A 17,279-nucleotide genomic window follows, 5' to 3' on the forward strand; every position below is an offset into this window, starting at 1 on the left:
TGGAAAACAAATTAAAGTAGAGATTAATAATTTTTAAAAAAGCAAGAAATCAAATGGAGTCTGCCAAACAAATATCTCTTACTTTATTTACATGTGTGCATAAAACTGATACACTGGGAAGATATCTTACAGTGACATCAGTCCTGTCTGTAATTTATGATTTACAGAGATCATATCTCATAGAATATTACAGTTAAAGATTTTCCTGGATCCCTTCATTACTAAAGCTCAATCAGTGTGAAATGAGACAAAATGAGTCGGACTCTACTTACGTTGAGTATTGAAGGATGGGAGGTGCTCTGGAGTAATCTGGTAAGCATAGTTACTTGTTTACAATGTGAAGAGACAATCAACAGTAGATGAACTGGTTATGAGAATGATGTGCAGTCCAGAGGATGAAGATCAGACAAAAATATAGCAATTAATTCTTTCTGATTATAATCCAAACACATAAAGTCTGAGCTCTCACTTCATTGTGCAAAATTCAAGAGTTAAGAAACCACCAAACCTTAACACCTATTAACTGACTGATAGATCCTGTAACTTCTTAAACCAAACAAGTTTATTAACTGAGAACAAAATGAATTTAAATAAAACCCCCCAACCGTAAGAGGAATCTCATCTTAAATAACTATATCAACGACACAAACAAACTCTTTTCTCAGAAAAAATACATTTAAATTCCTTGGTCTTTTATTACCAACACTCTTTCGAGATGTGAAGCTGTTGTGACAGTCAGTGTGTGTCAGTCCATTTGCAAATTCTATTGTTTTTGATTTTTCAATAGTTCATCTATTTGCGTTTTGTACATGTTCTTCACATCGTCCAGGTCCAGACGCAGCTCTTCTGCCTCCTCTGCCTTCTCTCCATACATCTGCAGAATTGTGTTGTGCCTTTGTTCTAGATCCTGTGATGAAACAAACATTTGGTAAGCGTTTAACTAACTGAATAAAAGTACTGTGCTTAGTAGGCAAACTGATCATCTAGTAGGCTCTATGAAATAATATATACAGTATATATATATATATATATATATATATATACAGTATATATATATATATATATATATATATATATATATATATATATATATATATATATATACAGTATATATATATATATATATATATATATATACAGTATATATATATACAGTATAATATATATATATATATACACACGCGCGCACACACACACACCAGAAAATGGCAGGTAGACTTTTTGCACTCTGTTACAAACTACCTACAGTTGCCTCCCTGCTTTAAATTAGCATTTGCTTGTGTTCACCTTCAGTTGAACTTTCAGTTTAGGGATTTCCTGCACTTCCTGCACCATCTCATCGTTCTGATTGGTCAGACGCACCAGCTCTTCTGCCATTACAGTGCGGCTCCTCTCTAGGCTAGCGATCTCCATCTTGAGGATCACCAAAAGAATCGAAAAACATTTAGTTTTCAAACACAAAATACATCATTCATTCAAGAATTCATTATCTTCCACAATGAGTTATAAGCAAGGAGGGTGTAATTTTACACAGCATTAATTGCAGTGAAAGACCAAGGCATACCTGCAAGTGGGCAATCTCACCCTCTCTGAGTTTGAGCTGAGACTGCAGGCTCTCAATGATACTGGATCCACCGCCCAGTCGAGCCGCTTCATACAGGTTAGTCCCACTGATGGACATGGTCATGGTGCTGAATGAATGGTCAAGAGAATCCTCCTGCTGAGAAAAAAACAGGTGAGGTGACAACAGACTGTGAGATAATCAGGAGGAGAAAAGATTAGATGCATCTGAATAAGTGTGTAGGGGTGAGACGAATATACTTGTGAGAAAAGGGAGGAAGGTAAGCCGGCATGCTCAACCCCGCTAACAGAACTGGAGCGGGACACTGTAGGAGTGGAGGATGCTGGAGCATCAGTCACAGACAGACTAAGAGTCTTCCTTTCCTGATGAAACAAGAACAGTTGATCTTACTCCACTCACAACTGCCTGGTGTGGTAAAAAGTTTCATCTTGGACCCCGTTTAAAATGGTTAAGAACTTTTAAATAATTTCTGTGGGGAACATTAATTAAGCAGTTTCAGAACAGAAGAGCAGATTCTGGTGTTTTCAGGCAAAACCTTTTCTTTGAGGGCCTCTTGTGCAAGGTAACATTTCTTCTTCTCCTGCTCCACCTTCATCTTCTCCATTTCCAGTTGGTTGGTGAGAAGCAACTGGATAGGATCAAATAATACAGAAATTTAGAATAAATATGTGTGTATGTTTTCTTAGAGTGATCAAGGGACAAACAGTACCTTCTCCTTTTTGGCCTCCTCCAATACTCGAGCATGTTCTCCTTTAAGATTCTCCAGCTCTACACACTCCCTATACATACAGAAATCAGTTTGAGTAGTGGCACTTACAATTGCAGCATCTTTTTCTATTTTACACAAGCCTCATACCTGCTGAAGTCATCCTCTAGTTTTTCCCGCCGCATTCTTTCTGCATCCAGCTGCCCCTGCAGACGCCCTTTCTCCTGCCTTAACAGGGAAGCCTGAGACTCTAGAGAAGCTATATGTGCTCGGATGGCTAGCAGCTCCTCTGTAGCTGAACGCTCTTTCTCTACAGAAACAGCAAGCTGGGCTTGGGCATCAGCTGAGAAGAGAATGACAAGTGAAACCATTTGGACAACTCACACTTAGGTTATTGTTTAAAAAACCTCAGATTGAAGCAAATAACAAGCCGCCGATATTCAGTCAAAACTAACAAGTCTCACCTAAACGGTCAGAAATGTTCTTCTCTAGTTTTTCCCATGATGCTGTCTGGGCCCCAAGTGTGGCCTGCAGGTTCTCTATTTGTCGAAGGAGGGGCCGTGTTGCTGATGTAACACTTTGACTTAGCTCCTGGTTTCTGGTCTCTGCTTCTTGTAACCTCTGTTGAAGAGCAAAAATACAGCAAAACCTTCACTGACACTTTTTTTTTTTTTAAATAACTATTTTGGTCAGCAAAGCTGCATTTAATCAAAAATACTATAGTACTATTGTGAATTTTTCGTACATTTAAAAATAGCAATTTTTTTCTATATAACAGCGGCCATTACTTTAGTCTTCAGTGTCACATGTTCTTCCAAAAACCATACAAATATACTAATTTGGTGCACAAGAAAAATTATTTCTTCTTATTATCAACGTTGATAACAGTTGTGCTAATCAATATGTTTGTAGAAACGTGATAATTTTTTTTTCCTCTGATGAATATTAAGTTTTTTATTATTATTATTTGAAATAGAAATCATTAAGAACATTAAATTTTTGTCATCTTTTGATTAATTCAATGTGTCTTAGATCCATTTAAATATTTTATTATTTTTTTTAAACATAAACATTAGTGTACATATTTAATGAGAAGAAAAATAAATTGTAACTATTTGAATTTTTTTTATACCTCTGGGGTTTTTTTAAATGTAAGAACAAGTCTTTTCCCCTCCAAATCAGAACAACACTTCTTTCAACAAAAATTCCACAGTTATGAGGATAGTAGTTTGCTTTTAAAAGTTTAGGTTTCTATACAACGGCTGACATGAAATGAATAGCCCAATAATTCCCGTAAGAAGGACGAGGTGCTCTGGTTACCTGCTGTAACTCACTGATCTCCTCCCTCAGGTAATCTTCCTTCTTGGCCTGCTGCTGCTCAGCTCTCTGTAGTGCCAGCCTCAGATCTGCCACCTCAACATTAAAAACAGACAAGTCACAAAAGCTAGCATTTGGAGATTAATTGGCCATCAAAATAAGGCATGTGCAAATACAGGTAGAGAATAACCCCGGAATACATTAGACAAAGTTTCTCAAAATGTTTAAACAAACGTGCTGAAGCACATAAAAAAGTAGTAGTAGTAGTAGAAATAGCAATAAAGTAATATGATATCATAATAACATGCAGTGCAACTAAAAAAAGGTATTTTAACAAAGAAAAACTCAAATGGATTTACCTGATTGGCCAGTGCCTCTTGTTGTAAGCGGGACTCTTCTTGGGCTTTCTCCAAAGCCAGGCTCAACTCTTCCTTCACCAGTACCTCTCTGTTCAGTGCTAGTTCCTGGGCTTCACTATCCTTGGTGGCGCTGGCCTTGTGCATCTCTGCCAGCTCTCTAAACAATCAAAAATTAATCAAAAAAAGTTGGGAGAGACCACCAAATGGCAGTGATTACGGCAGGAATAGTGAATGAGTGTGTATCAGCATGAAGTCAAGTGTGTGGTGTTTGTTTACTTGTAGGAGCTGTCGAGGGCTGCTTGCAAACTGCGGTTATTTTCCTGAAGCTCCTCGCTGCTGGTCTGCAGTTTACTGAATTCTTTCTCCTGACGCTCCACCACAGCATTCAGCTTCTTGATGTTCTCTCTGTGCTGTTTTTCTACTTCCTCTTTACTGTCCAAAACCTGCAATTAGCAATTTACAAACCTCAGCATTCATTTCACATTTGATATAAAATGAATGGTTTACCAAAAACTGAAGATTTGTTGAAAATGTACCCACTCAGGCCATCCAAGATGTAGTTTTTTTATTCAAACAGATTTGGAGAAATTCAGCATTACATCACTTGCTCAACAGAGGATCCTCAGCAGTGAATGGGTGCCGTCATTATCAGAGTCCAAACAACTGATAAAAACATCACAATAATCCACATGACTCTGGTCCAATTACAGCCAATTAACATCTTGAGAAGTGAAAAGCTGCGTGTTTACAAAAAAACAAATCCATCATTGAAGTATTTTCACTTTAAACCATAGCTTCTGGCCAAAGTATGAATTTTAGGACTAGGACTTGGATATTTAGAGGTTTGAAGTTGAGGTATTTTACAAGACATTGACTGTTGGACTGGAGTTATGTGGATTAATTGTGGACAACTGGGATGTTTTCATCAGCTGTTTGAACCCATTCACTGCAGAGGATCCAATGGTGAGCAAGTGATGTAATTATACATTTTTCCACATTTGTTCTGATGAAGAAACAAACATCTATATGTTGGATTGAGTAAATCTTTAGCAAATGGTATTTTTTTTCAGTCGTCTCGAGACTGAATGCACTTTACTCTACGCTTAAACAAGAAAGCTTTGAACTGAAGGTTGAGTCCCTGACCTGTTGCAAGTGCTTCAATTCTTCTTCCTGTTCCTTCAGTTTTTTGGTCTGTTTGGTGATCTGTGAATCACTCTCTCTCTCTTTCACACGAAGTTTTTTTATTATGTTGGTGTGCTGCAACTGCTGCTTGGACAGTTTCTCACCTTTCAAGAGGAAACAAGACATAACCTTAACACTGGCCCAGTTTCTTCAAGAACGAAGCAGTAAAACGTTATCATTTTGATATGATCACCCTAATCAATATGGATATTTTCAGGTCCCATTGAACATGTTAAACATCACAGAAGACTCACCTTCTTCAAGAAGCTCTCGGATCTGTTCCTCTTTCTCTTTTATTAGTTCCAAAGTCTCATTTGAATTTAACCTGCTTGCCAGTTCTTCTCTAAGGCCCTTAATTTCCTGAGACCAACACAAATTATGCAGTTCAATGTAAAATAATAAGACTGGGGTTTTCAGAATTACTTAAATACATAATTAAAACTGGATACCTTTTTAGCAATGTCTCTTTCCTTGAAGGCGAGTTGAGCTTTCCTCTCAGCTTCAGCTATACGCTGAGTGAACTCATCTTTTAAAGAAAGTACAGACGAGCTTTCTTCCTTCAAGCGGATCATCTCACTGTGAAACACTGGTATTGTTAACTCTAATTCAACTGGCATGTACAAAGTTTAAATAAAAAATAAGACTTTATAGCACTTTAGTGTGAAGGTGTGAATATCCAGCATAGTGAAATGTCTTTAATAGAAAGAAATGAACACCATAAACATGCCAGACTACACAGAATATAAGAGAACAATATGTACATTAAGAAATTATTCCATTTTCTAATGCTTCTTACATCCTGAAAGGTGAGGAAGGATTTTATTAGCTAATGTTTTTATCTGCCAACAGTATGTGAACACAGTGTCTAGTTTTCCTCAAGATGTGTAAATATTATTGCTGCCTCCACCCGTTTCTCTGCCCTAGTTAGCTATGGCCACCATTTGTCATTCACAAAAGCACAACAGCAGATGGTTTTCTGGAGCACAGGTTCCTCAACTCACTCTTTGAGGTTGTCACACTCCTCCTCAAGTCTGGCCTTGTCTTTACTGACTACAAGCAACTGTGATTCTCTCTTCTCCAGTCGGCTAGACAGCTCCTCGATTATCTGTGGAGATTAGGACAAAGTAAAAAAAAATAGATGCGGTGAGCATTAAAAGAGAAAACAATCTTACCAACCACTACTTTTGAACAGTAGTGCACATCTAATCATTATATTTATTTTCACAATTATTTATATAAACATTTATGAATTACGCCAACCTTTTTGAGCTCATAACTCTGACAGGGTGAATCTCCTTGTTTCTCCTCAGTACTCTGTGATATTACGGTCTCGTTCACATCAGTTCTCTGGCTGGTCAGTGTGAGGTTGGTTTCAGGCTCCTGGTCACTTTCCAGCAGCTCATCCGTCTGCTCACAGTTTACCGGCGTTGCACTGCGGCCGCTCTCCTCCATCTCATTATCATCCAGCGATTGGTCAATGGCTGACTCAGTCATAACCTCCTCTTCCTCTTGTTTGGTCTGTGGCACTGACCGAGCAGGAGCGGGCAAATGTCCGGCCGTGATGGAAGCTAACGTGCGGTTACCCGGGATCTCGTCGTCAGAATTTACTTCACTGACACTCCGGCTGTCCAACGACTGCATGCTAAATGAGTCAATGCGCTCAAAGGCGTCAGACGAGGAGCCGCAGCTTTCAGTGAGTTTGGGGTATTCATCTAGACGAGGGAAATCAGCACATGTTGAAGCGGAAAGGAGTTGGAAAGAGCCCTGCATTAAGTGCAGACCAGCTTTAGCCTCCGCGGTCTCCTGTCTGGAGCTGGCCGAGCTCTCGCTTTGCACGCTCTCATGGTCCAAAACCTCTATGTCACTGGTAGTAGAAGTACCAGAAGAGAAGGCACTAACAGGGGGAGATGGGGTGTCACTTTGTCTGTCCTCCGATTTAGTGTCTTTGGATTCTAACAGGACTTCTTTAGGAGGGACAGGCAAGTTTTTCACTGAATTTTTGGTATCGATAATCAAAGCTGGTTCAAACACGCCAACAGATTCAGCCTCCGTGGAGGGTAGAGGTACATTTGTGAGCGCGACATCTGAAGTTAAAACCAAGCCATCTGTCTCTGTCTGACCCTTTCTAGACTCTTGTTCGGCAACGTGCTCTGGTGCAACAGCCACAGCAGAAACAACCAGTTCTGGTTGTGACTGCTCATCTGCCGAGAATGAATTTTGCTCCAAAAGCTCTGTCCCAGTTGACTTCGTCTCAATAGTTTCCTGGCTGCTGCTTTTAATGAGTTCTGTCTGACCTTGTGCATCACAGACGTCCAGCTCCTTCTCCTGGTCTGTTTTTTCCTGTAGCCTGCGGTTCGACTTGGCAGGTGGCACAGACACCACTTTAGTGTTGCTCAGAGCTTGTGTATCCCCATGAGGCAGAAAGGCACTGAAGAAATCCTCAGATTCGTCAACCACGGACCGAGTGACGGGCTTAGTAATGGCCTCGGATGATGGAGGGAGAGTTTTGGTACGTTCCTCAGAGGGCAAGTTCCACTGGTTCATACCCCATCCTGTTGATACCAGCTTGCCTGTAGGATCTGGGGGGGGGAAATGTTAGATTTTAGATTTTTTTAGATAGTTCACCCAAAAATCTAGTCAAATTTAATTATGCTGCATTTAAAACAATAAAGATTTTGTCAAAGCACATTCATAGTAATAAACACCAAAATTACACCGTTAATATTGCATAATTCATCAATTAGTAAACTAATTCGATTTCAGCTGAAAAAGAGGCTCTACAGAAGGCAACAATGTCATTATATGCTTAATTCAGTGTTGATTCAGTTCATTTTAACGACAGTGTTTGATGTTACAAACTAAAAAAAACACTCATAAAGTAGCTCAACCATACTTGTTTGAAGTGTGAAAACAAACCTCTCGATTCTTCAGCATGAAGTGTGTACAGCTGATCTTCCATTTAGTACCACAGTTGATGAGCTCTGTGCTTGTACGTTGATCAATGTTTATATACATTTATGAATAAAAGCATACATTAAATCTGTTCATCATATCAGAAGACTTGGTTAAAAACCGCTCATTTCAATGTATATTCAAAAATTCTGAAAATATAGTTATATATCTGTGTTTTGAAGAGTCTTGTCGGTTTTTAAAGGACATGTCGGTGAACAAATGATGAACATTTTCATTTTTGGGTGACCTATCCCTTTAAAAGCAGCTCCATAACCAAACAAATAGATCAAGCATAAAGCTACTGAACCAATCATCTCTATTTTATAACTAGAAGCATAAGCTTAAAGATGAAAACATGTCCAGCCTTTGGAAATACAATACATCAAAATTACAAACTCTTTTGTATTCATCAGTGGCTTTTGGTGGTATCAGGTTTCTTCTTGGAAATTCAGTTCATTTAAGTTCATTTATATAGTGCTTTTCACACTACATACTGTTTCAAAGTAGCATCACATGAAATGCACCTGTTAAAATCAGGAAGTATTCTGTAATTATTATGTACATATGGCAGTAATATATAACTATAACACAGTTTATTTGGTATGTGTGTGTATTCTGTTAGGCGAACACAATTAACATGCTAGGCAATGATTACAGCTTGTGACTGTAATGATTACAATATTAAGATAATATTTGACAGTTTGTACATTGATCCAAGATTTGCAAGGGAAATATTTTCTTTGAAGAAATTTCATGCTAGTTTTGATTCGTGATTCTGTCTGAAGGATTAGGCTGTAATGACCTTATTTTTTATGTGGTAGGGTTTCTACGTGAGTTTAAGAGTTTTCTGAGCTATCTGATGGGATATGAATCATGAAAAATTAATGCAAGTTAGTCAGCTGAAAGTTTGCAAGTGTGTGAAAGTATGCTTGCATCATTATATCACGAATGTTTATGTTATGACTGATGATGTCACTCTGCACTGTTAATCAGCTGTCTGTCCTCTTTCCACGTCAAGTTACACTTACCAGTACGGGTCGGCTCGATCGAGTCACCCCACTGCTCCTCTTCTTTGATGTCCAGGACTCTGTCGATAGATTTCTGAGCGCTTGTTAGAGCTTGTTTAGCAAAACTCGACAGCTGTGACGCGTTGAACCAACTCATATTGCCTGACTTCAACCTGGTTGCGTGACAGCTCAGTGAACATCTACATAAAACACAGCATTATTAAAAGCATTCCAAATAAGAGCAGGTTTATTCCACGCTAAGAGCCGGCGCGAGTTTTTGTGTGTTTATCTGTTAGGCCGCTGTCCAAGTTAGCTTGGCGGCTAATTCTTCTCGCAAAACATCTGACAATTCGCTGACAGTTGACATAACCCAATGCTAAAATGAAATTCGATAATTTAAATAAATACACGATGGACTGCGCGACATTTTGATTTGCTATACCATTACTTGACTTTAAACTGGACTTTCACGCATTGTTTTGTTTGGGTTTCCTCTGGTGGCTCGAGAACTACTTCCCGTCCACGTAGCACCAACAGAGGCGCGTCGACGTGACGTCAGAACACGTCACCAATGTCTACAGGACAAGTATTGTTTATTATATTAATTACATTATAAGTCATGTGAAGTTGCGTACTATTGATGTCTGTGGTTTGTGTTTATTGCTATCGAATAAAAAAAGTAAACGATCAAAGTATCTCTTTTCTGTTGAAACATCTGAGACATTCTCATATCACTAAAATATTAAAAACCAAAAAGTCAATTGACTGAATAAACGTAAACTCAAAGGCATTCCGTCCTAAATCTTTTGTCCGAATTTGGTCAGGTGTTTATTGCTTTTGAAAGGGGGACACCATGCGGTCTCACGATCCAGTGCACAAATGTGGGGTTTTAATAACTTTTAACAAATACACATTTTTAATTAACAATGAGTAAATAACCACTTTTGAAAATAAACTTCAAGTTAATAAAATGTTATAGTAAAATGAAGTGAATATGAATTAAAATTCTTGCATTAATAATTGTTTTACTAAAATGAATATGAATCAAAATTATTGCATTTATATTATACTGAAATTACTATGAACATGAGATTAAATATATTTTTTATTATTATTATAGTATTTAAAAAAAATGTAATGGGACACTAACTATAGCAGTAGTTTGTAGTTTGATCCAGTGTAGGATGTGGTGCTTTGGCTGTGACTTTAAAAATGCCTTTAAAATAAAGTCACAAAAACCAACAGACACTCTAAGTGTGTCTATTGAGTTTCTGCAAAACAGTACAATATACCGAACACCTCTTTCTTAGCTTAACATTGACAACACAACATTATGTATTTACTTACAAAATATTCATTTTAATTCTAGAGAACTTACAACATTTTAATATAGAGTGCCTTTAAATATTTAACCAAATATTTTAATTCACAAATTGAATAAAAGTAAATTTATAGTTAGGAAAACATTACTGGACTAGGACTTCAGTATTTGTTTAAAATAAGATTTTCAAATTTAATTCAAAACATGAAAAAAAAATTCTACAAGACATTGAACAAGATGCTGTGTTTGAATGCACAACAACTTAATAAATAGATAAACAATGTTCATAAAAAAGAGATCCACCAAAATGACTCCTGTGACTATAGCAGTGCAAGACAAAAAAAAGTCTCCTGTAAGTGTCTTTGATGGACGGAGCTGACCAAAAAGCTAAACATAAACTGCAGATATTCCAGCGCAGTAAGTGCATGTGATGCCTCTGCTGATATAAATATGTATGTGCAACTCCAAGACTGCTTCTTTTTGATGATGATTGCAATAACCACGTGTAACTGTGCATTAGAATGAAGCACTAATCCTATGAGATGAAGTTGAGCTTGAAGAGTAAGGTCTGAGGAGTCGTGATGTCAGCCACAGCCAGCTCCTGTCCATCCTCTAGTCCAAGCTCTGTACGCACAACGAAGCATTTAATACATTAAACAACATCAATACAGTTTTGAAATACACTTACTAAATGGGTAACTTTTACTACATGATATCACAGAACACTTTCAATCACCTTTCAGTGTTCTGCTTAGATTTGGTCGCGTTCTCTCTTTAATAGATGCTACAGTCTGAAAATAAAACCAAAAAGATTCAAATGTATTAAATAAACAGCTAATGCATAGCATCTATGTTCAGAAAATTCTAATTTAACTGAATTAAATATGACAAGTCTGGTACACGTTAGAAAACTTTTAACCTGTAAATAAAGAGTTTTGTTTTTTCCATCCAGAGTTGTGGTGATGGCAGGAGACTTCATTTGGCTAGAAGACAAAAGATTCAGTGTTACCATAAAATTTTTCTGCATGCTTTAAACCAGATTTCATCATACTTATCATTGACACATTCAATGTTTTTTAACAAGAAGGAATATGATAAAATGTAAGAGGGAAAATTAATCAGATTCTTTCTGTAGGCTTTGTTTAAAACAGAAGACATTACGCATTTATTTTGGTATTGCCATTTCGTTATTATGTGTTGGTCTAATACAATAGAATTATAATTTAATGGCAAGTATATCTAACTATTCAATTAATATAATTTTGAGTAATCAGAAAAAAGCTGTATTAAATGTATGTATTAATTAACATACATTTTTGGAATATATAAAAAATTACTTTTATACAGTAAATATTCTAAGAATGTATGTATATGACTGCACAGCATGTGTGTGGATTACTCATGTGTGTGTGTGTGTGTATAATGAATATATTTTGTTGATGTTTGTTTTCTTATAGTAACATTTAAATTATTTAAAAAAAATAAATATATATATATATATATATATATATATATATATATATATATATATATATATATATATATATATATATGATAAAAGGGCAGATAACATAATGTGAATGGTAAGATGTGAGGAACACTGTGACTCACAGAGAGGCGCTCTCAGTCAAGTAGTCCAGAACCTCCTGGAGTGTAGCTGAAGGCAGGAACTGTAGGTCCTGTGGCACCTGACTGCAGGCGGAACAGTTCTCCTACACATGAAACAGAAGCGTTTAGCATTAATGTCGTCTTTTTTTAGTTATGTGATGTCCTTTAAATGATGCTCAAGTCATTAACCTTTCTCTCAGCCTCAAAGGTGTACGTGTACAGCCCATCCACATCATTGAACACCAGGTAGTTGTTCAAGGGAACGTATGCGCTGTTTGGCAAAAGTAAAAGAACAAATCAGACGGGTGAATGAACAATGAATTCAACGCTCTCTCCTGTGGTTATAACTCACCTTGTGGCAATTTTAAAAACTTCGGTGGCACAAGCAGCTGAAATTTGCAAGAAAGAAAGAAACTTTGTATTTCCAACTCAACTTATTAAAAACGATCAGGCTTTCAAGCGTCCTTAAACCAGAGAACATTTGCAATGTCAGCATACCAGCAATAACAGCATTTGTAGAAGCCACAGCAGGAATTATTCTCTTCACGACCCCTGAAACACAGGTAAGGTAGAACATCAACACCTACTGTATAACAATAGGAGCTTACCATCAGCAAAACGTAGGATTATAAGTACATTTCAGTAGTGCTTGCCTGTGCAAAATCATGCACCATGATGCAAGTGTGTTATGGGTGGTTGCAGGGCACTGGCACAGTATGCTGTTGCATACAGAATGTTTTGAGTTTGTTGCAAATATAAATAAATATATACTGACAAATACTAAAAACTGGAATATTGCGAAATATTACTACAATTTGAAAGAACATTAGAGTGTCTCTGGAGATTGTCTCCATCAAAACTCTGTCTGCATATGAGAGGAATTTACAAAATGCCCCAAAAAAGTCCCATGACAGGCACCTGTCACTCACCGTGGGTGAGTCTGTAAGTCACCCCAGTGATGCTGAACTCTGCTGCTCTATCCCGAGATTTCTGGTACACCCACTGGACATGCTTTGGGTCGTCTCCATCTAGGGCTACACTATCTGAGGAAAGCACATTCAAACAGGACGTAATAGCAGATTATTCACAGCAGTGTAACCAAATATCAATTGGTTGTTTCAAATCCAGTTCTTATGGAAATATGTGACCCTGGACCACAAAACCGGTCTTAAGTGTACATTTTTTTTAATTAAGATTTATATATCATCCGGAAGTTGAATAAATAAGCTTTCCATTGATGTATGGTTTATTAGGATTGGACAATATTTGGCCATGTTTTGTGTTTTGTGTTCTATTTCTAAAAATATACCCCAGCGACTTCAGACTGATTTTGTGCTCCAGGGTCACATATTGTGAATTCATGTACCTCCAAAAGGCTTCTCTTTGGGCCAAAGCAGCATGCGGACATATTCAACACAATGTTCTGGTAACCGCGGCATAGATGCTATAGTGCACATCGGAAAGTTAATCTGTGTAAGGGACAAAAATGAGTGTGACAAAAAAGGTTTTTGAAATACAACCTAATTCAACATAACCCAAAATCCCAGTGTGCACCTGTGGAGGGTAGAGCTCCAGGGTGCAATCGATGCAAGCTGTCATGCCTGGAAGAATCACTCGGGCATTGCCCTTGAAGCCCTCTGTGCCTCCGTCTATTAAAGGAACAATGGAACTGGGATCTAGGACACCATCTTCATAAATCAGCAGGGATAACTGAGGAACACAAAACAAAATGCATAAACTAGAATATAAGCACTTCTCACAGAACGGAAACACTTTATTGAAATGATATAGAGATGTTGGATGTTTAAGACAATAAACACATACCAGCATGCCGTTCATCCATCTTCTGGCAACAACAGAGTCCAGACCACAGACCACTATGTGAAATTCTATGCAGTAAAAAAAAAAAACAGACTTTTACTCCGATTTCCAAGTAGAAACTGCCTAAAAAGTATCATATTAATCTGTCTCTCACTGCAGAAGTGTCCCATGTAATACTGTGTTAAAATAACTTAAACATTAAACATTTTAGACAAAAGAAAAAGAGTTATATGGTATTTACGCCTGTAAAATGTCTCATCCAAGTCCTGGATCTTCTTGTAATGTCTGCATTTTTTATAAAGGGAAATACAAATATTTTGATGCACATGAATATGACATACCACTGTTTAAAAGTTTGGGGTTGGTAAGATTTATTTGAAAGACATTTCAAATAGTCACCAATGCTGCATTTATTTGTTGAAAACTATAGTAAAAATTATAATATTGTGAAACATTTTTACAGTTTAAAAGACCTGTTGTTTATTTGTCTATATTAAAATGCAATATATTCCTTTGATGTCAAAGCTTAATTTTCTTTTCTTATTATTATTATCAATGTTAAAAATAGTTGTGCTGCTTAATAATTTTGGGGAAACCATGATACATTTTTTTTTCAGGTTTCAAAAAGTTCAAGTAAAAAAAAAAAAGCAGGAAATATTTGGTAATATTATAAAAGTCTTTAATGTTATGTCACGTTTGATCAATTAAATGTATTCATTCTGAAAAAAAAGTATTCATTTACTTCAAAAATAACTATAATCTTACTGACCCCAAACTTTTGAACGGTACTGCATGAAGCAGCATTTCGACATGCCCACAAATAAAAATGTCCTAAGAGAATGATTTGAACATCCAGGCTGTTTAATAAAACTCTTTGAAGGATACGGGACAACATTGCAGCCTAGGACTCTGTCATTTACAAAGTCTGCTGCAACCTCCGCCTTTGGTCGGCCCACATCTTTTGGTCTGTAGATACAACCTCGAATAGTTTGCATTTATATAAAAAAGAATAATAACTAGCTCAAAATCATCTGATAAAGACTAACCTGAAGAGGAACTGTCTGTTGAGGTTAGAGATATCAATGGTGTCCATGTCCACCACATGAATATGCCGAAAACCTGACAAGGCCTGGGTGATAAAATTGCACCATATATGAGCATGATAGGCCCAAACACATTAACAATTAATGTCTTTGTAATTACAAGGTATAGAGTAGAAAGAAAAAAAAAAGAAGCAAACAGGAGTCACAACAAGGACTGTACCAGATCTTTGAGCAGCTCACAACCAAGTCCACCAGCTCCAATTACCAGAATTTTGCATGTGTCCAGTAAAAACTGGAGAGACTGGAAGAAGATGTGCAAAGTTTATAAAGAGAGAACAGAGTAAAGTAACATTCCAGTTTCACAACAAACCCTCTGATCTTGGATAAATTGCTCAAAAAGCCAAAATAGCACTGATACTATAGTTTTTGACTCCGCTGGATGGATTTATTTCTTACAAACACAGCTTTTTGCTTCACAAGACTTAAAATGATGGACTGGAGTCGTGCAGATTATTGTGATGTTTTGATCTACTGGTGAGCCAGTGACGTGAAGATACATATCTCAAAATTTTTGGCCTGAGCTTAAACGGCCTGAGTGTGATTAAATTGTCAGCAAATCTTAATTTTTGGCTGATTAATTATTGGAAGGATAAGGTTTTTTTCATGTTGTTGTTTTAAAAATTTGTATTCAAAATTTCTACCTTTTACAATATTTTAGAGCTTGACACAACTAGAAAAGAAAAAATAATAATTATATATAATTATATATATTTATTTATTTATATAAGAGGCAAACAGAAGTAAAAAAAAATCTTTATCCATTACAAAATATAATGTAATAACTCCATTATAAACTCAGTCAAGGATATTAATAGGAAAAATTATCTAGCTTTTTTTTTTGTAAGAACTAGAGCACAATCTGTGTCGTAATTATGCACCATAAAATTAGCAGCCTGTCTTGTTATTAAAAAGCAGCCATTATGAAATCTAGGCCAATTTAAAGATTTGAATGAATTGTTTAAATAAAATGCCACAGCTGAAGTTTATGATTGACTGATTATCTCCATAAAAGTAGGACTAATATAAACATTTTTAAATAGGGTGTGGAATGTTTATTACATTATATTGTATATTATATTATATTTGGTGCATTAAAATTAATGTAGGTTCATACCTCAGTGCTAGGTTCAAAATCGGGATGAGTGAAGGGTCCTGCTCTCTCTAAGAACTTTTTGACATGGTCCCACTGTCCCTGCCAGTCACTGCCATCTCCATCCACAACCATACTGTGAAGAAATATAGATATTTATATATACGGCACACTCACTACTCAGCTTATTTAGTTATTATAAAACACATTCACTTATAACACAATAGACTTTTCTTTATGTACAAAAACAATTATGCTATGGCTTGAATGGCACTGGATTTTATGTAAATTTCATAATTAATACAATGAAAGTGTTTTATATTAAATTTAAATGTTATGAAAGAGCATTATGGCCTGTGTGCAATCAGCAGTGTTTGGAGGTTTCGCAAGATAGACTGTAAAATATTGTATGTACAGTATAAGCGAAGAGCTGTTCAAAATAATGTCTAAACAATATGTGCATAATACAGATTAAGCTAATTACAATAATCAACACCTCCCAAAGCAAACCTGCTGGCTGCCACATCTAAATTCTTATCTTTCATTTCACTAACTTCTCATTCAGCTCCTCTATTCGCCTTCTTTTCTTCTCCCTAAAAAGAGAGAATAAAAGAAGGTTCATTCATTGTCTGCTACCCGCAAGTTAATGTTCTTGCGTCCTGTTGATTGAACTACAAGCACTGTTACGAGGGATTTATGTTCAGTTTTCTATAAAAATCCACTTACGGCTCCTCTCCTTCCGCCATATTGTTATAAACATTCAAAGTGAAATGCGCAACCTTATGATTAGACAAAAGCGACAACCACCTGACGCACAACGTCATTTTCAAAATAAAAGTTCTGAAATAGTTTCGAATTCTTCATATTTCGGTAAAAAAAAAAATATAAAAAAAAATTACAAAATTACAGCCCAAATACACAGCACTGCACTCCGAACTACATGTTTTTATTATTTTAGTGATATCCGTGTAAGGATTACCAACTGTCAGTGTAATAAAGGATCAGAGTTTTGTTCCGTTAAATCATATCCCAATTCATCCCCAGATAACTTTTAAAATTATATAGGCTACATACAGACTGAAGACAAGGACACAAGATAGTGTGGTGCAAATTATTATTATTATTTTTTTATTTATTTTTATTTTTATTTTCTTTAGCTTATTGTCATATTATGTGTACTATTGCTAGTAAAAATTGCCCTACAGTTCCAAACACAAACTTTATTATTTTA

General features: G+C 36.4%; 2 protein-coding genes across 7 annotated transcripts; both read right to left on the reverse strand.

Moving 5' to 3' along the window:
• Positions 1-59: 59 nt before the first annotated feature.
• Positions 60-9,644, reverse strand: LOC113055000 (TATA element modulatory factor-like). 5 transcript variants are annotated; one of them, XM_026220906.1, is made up of 18 exons: positions 9,548-9,639; positions 9,127-9,305; positions 6,407-7,725; positions 6,148-6,251; positions 5,596-5,722; positions 5,401-5,506; positions 5,108-5,250; positions 4,241-4,407; positions 3,965-4,121; positions 3,609-3,701; positions 2,753-2,909; positions 2,439-2,631; positions 2,292-2,361; positions 2,118-2,210; positions 1,822-1,944; positions 1,565-1,720; positions 1,288-1,413; positions 60-907 (listed from the first exon to the last, which is right to left on the reverse strand). In XM_026220906.1, the coding sequence occupies exons 2-18, from the start codon at positions 9,260-9,262 to the stop codon at positions 764-766; spliced, it is 3,414 nt and encodes a 1,137-aa protein (XP_026076691.1). In that variant the 5' UTR covers positions 9,263-9,305; positions 9,548-9,639; the 3' UTR covers positions 60-763. The 5 variants fall into 5 exon arrangements, with proteins under 5 accessions (XP_026076691.1, XP_026076693.1, XP_026076694.1 ...); XM_026220908.1 differs by lacking the exon at positions 9,548-9,639 and adding an exon at positions 8,063-8,132 and having other exon boundaries at positions 9,127-9,259; XM_026220909.1 differs by lacking the exon at positions 9,548-9,639 and adding an exon at positions 8,063-8,127 and having other exon boundaries at positions 9,127-9,248.
• A 799-nt stretch (positions 9,645-10,443) lies between these two features.
• LOC113055001 (NEDD8-activating enzyme E1 catalytic subunit-like) lies at positions 10,444-16,829 on the reverse strand. Of its 2 annotated transcripts, XM_026220910.1 has the most exons (18): positions 16,775-16,829; positions 16,603-16,641; positions 16,073-16,184; positions 15,119-15,199; positions 14,902-14,984; positions 14,741-14,821; positions 14,097-14,140; positions 13,859-13,923; positions 13,589-13,744; positions 13,401-13,503; positions 12,964-13,077; positions 12,533-12,586; positions 12,387-12,423; positions 12,224-12,305; positions 12,038-12,138; positions 11,346-11,409; positions 11,163-11,217; positions 10,444-11,050 (listed from the first exon to the last, which is right to left on the reverse strand). In XM_026220910.1, the coding sequence occupies exons 1-18, from the start codon at positions 16,792-16,794 to the stop codon at positions 10,962-10,964; spliced, it is 1,380 nt and encodes a 459-aa protein (XP_026076695.1). In that variant the 5' UTR covers positions 16,795-16,829; the 3' UTR covers positions 10,444-10,961. The 2 variants fall into 2 exon arrangements, with proteins under 2 accessions (XP_026076695.1, XP_026076696.1); XM_026220911.1 differs by lacking the exon at positions 16,603-16,641 and having other exon boundaries at positions 16,775-16,819.
• Between the last annotated feature and the right edge of the window lie 450 nt (positions 16,830-17,279).

Source organism: Carassius auratus, chromosome 36 (genome assembly GCF_003368295.1).
Source record: "Carassius auratus strain Wakin chromosome 36, ASM336829v1, whole genome shotgun sequence".
Taxonomy (NCBI): Eukaryota; Metazoa; Chordata; class Actinopteri; order Cypriniformes; family Cyprinidae; genus Carassius; species Carassius auratus.

Coding starts and splice junctions, on each gene's coding strand:
- LOC113055000 (XM_026220905.1), bottom strand. CDS start 9,262: ATGAGTTGGTTCAACGCGTCACAGCTGTCGAGTTTTGCTAAACAAGCT. Junction 5,507..5,595: donor AAAGAGACATTGCTAAAAAG/GTATCCAGTTTT, acceptor TGTTGGTCTCAG/GAAATTAAGGGCCTTAGAGA. Junction 2,910..3,608: donor AGATCAGTGAGTTACAGCAG/GTAACCAGAGCA, acceptor GCTCTTCAACAG/AGGTTACAAGAAGCAGAGAC.
- LOC113055001 (XM_026220910.1), bottom strand. CDS start 16,794: ATGGCGGAAGGAGAGGAGCC. Junction 16,185..16,602: donor ATAGAGGAGCTGAATGAGAA/GTTAGTGAAATG, acceptor ATTTCTTCACAG/TATGGTTGTGGATGGAGATG. Junction 12,424..12,532: donor TACAAATGCTGTTATTGCTG/GTATGCTGACAT, acceptor TGCAAATTTCAG/CTGCTTGTGCCACCGAAGTT.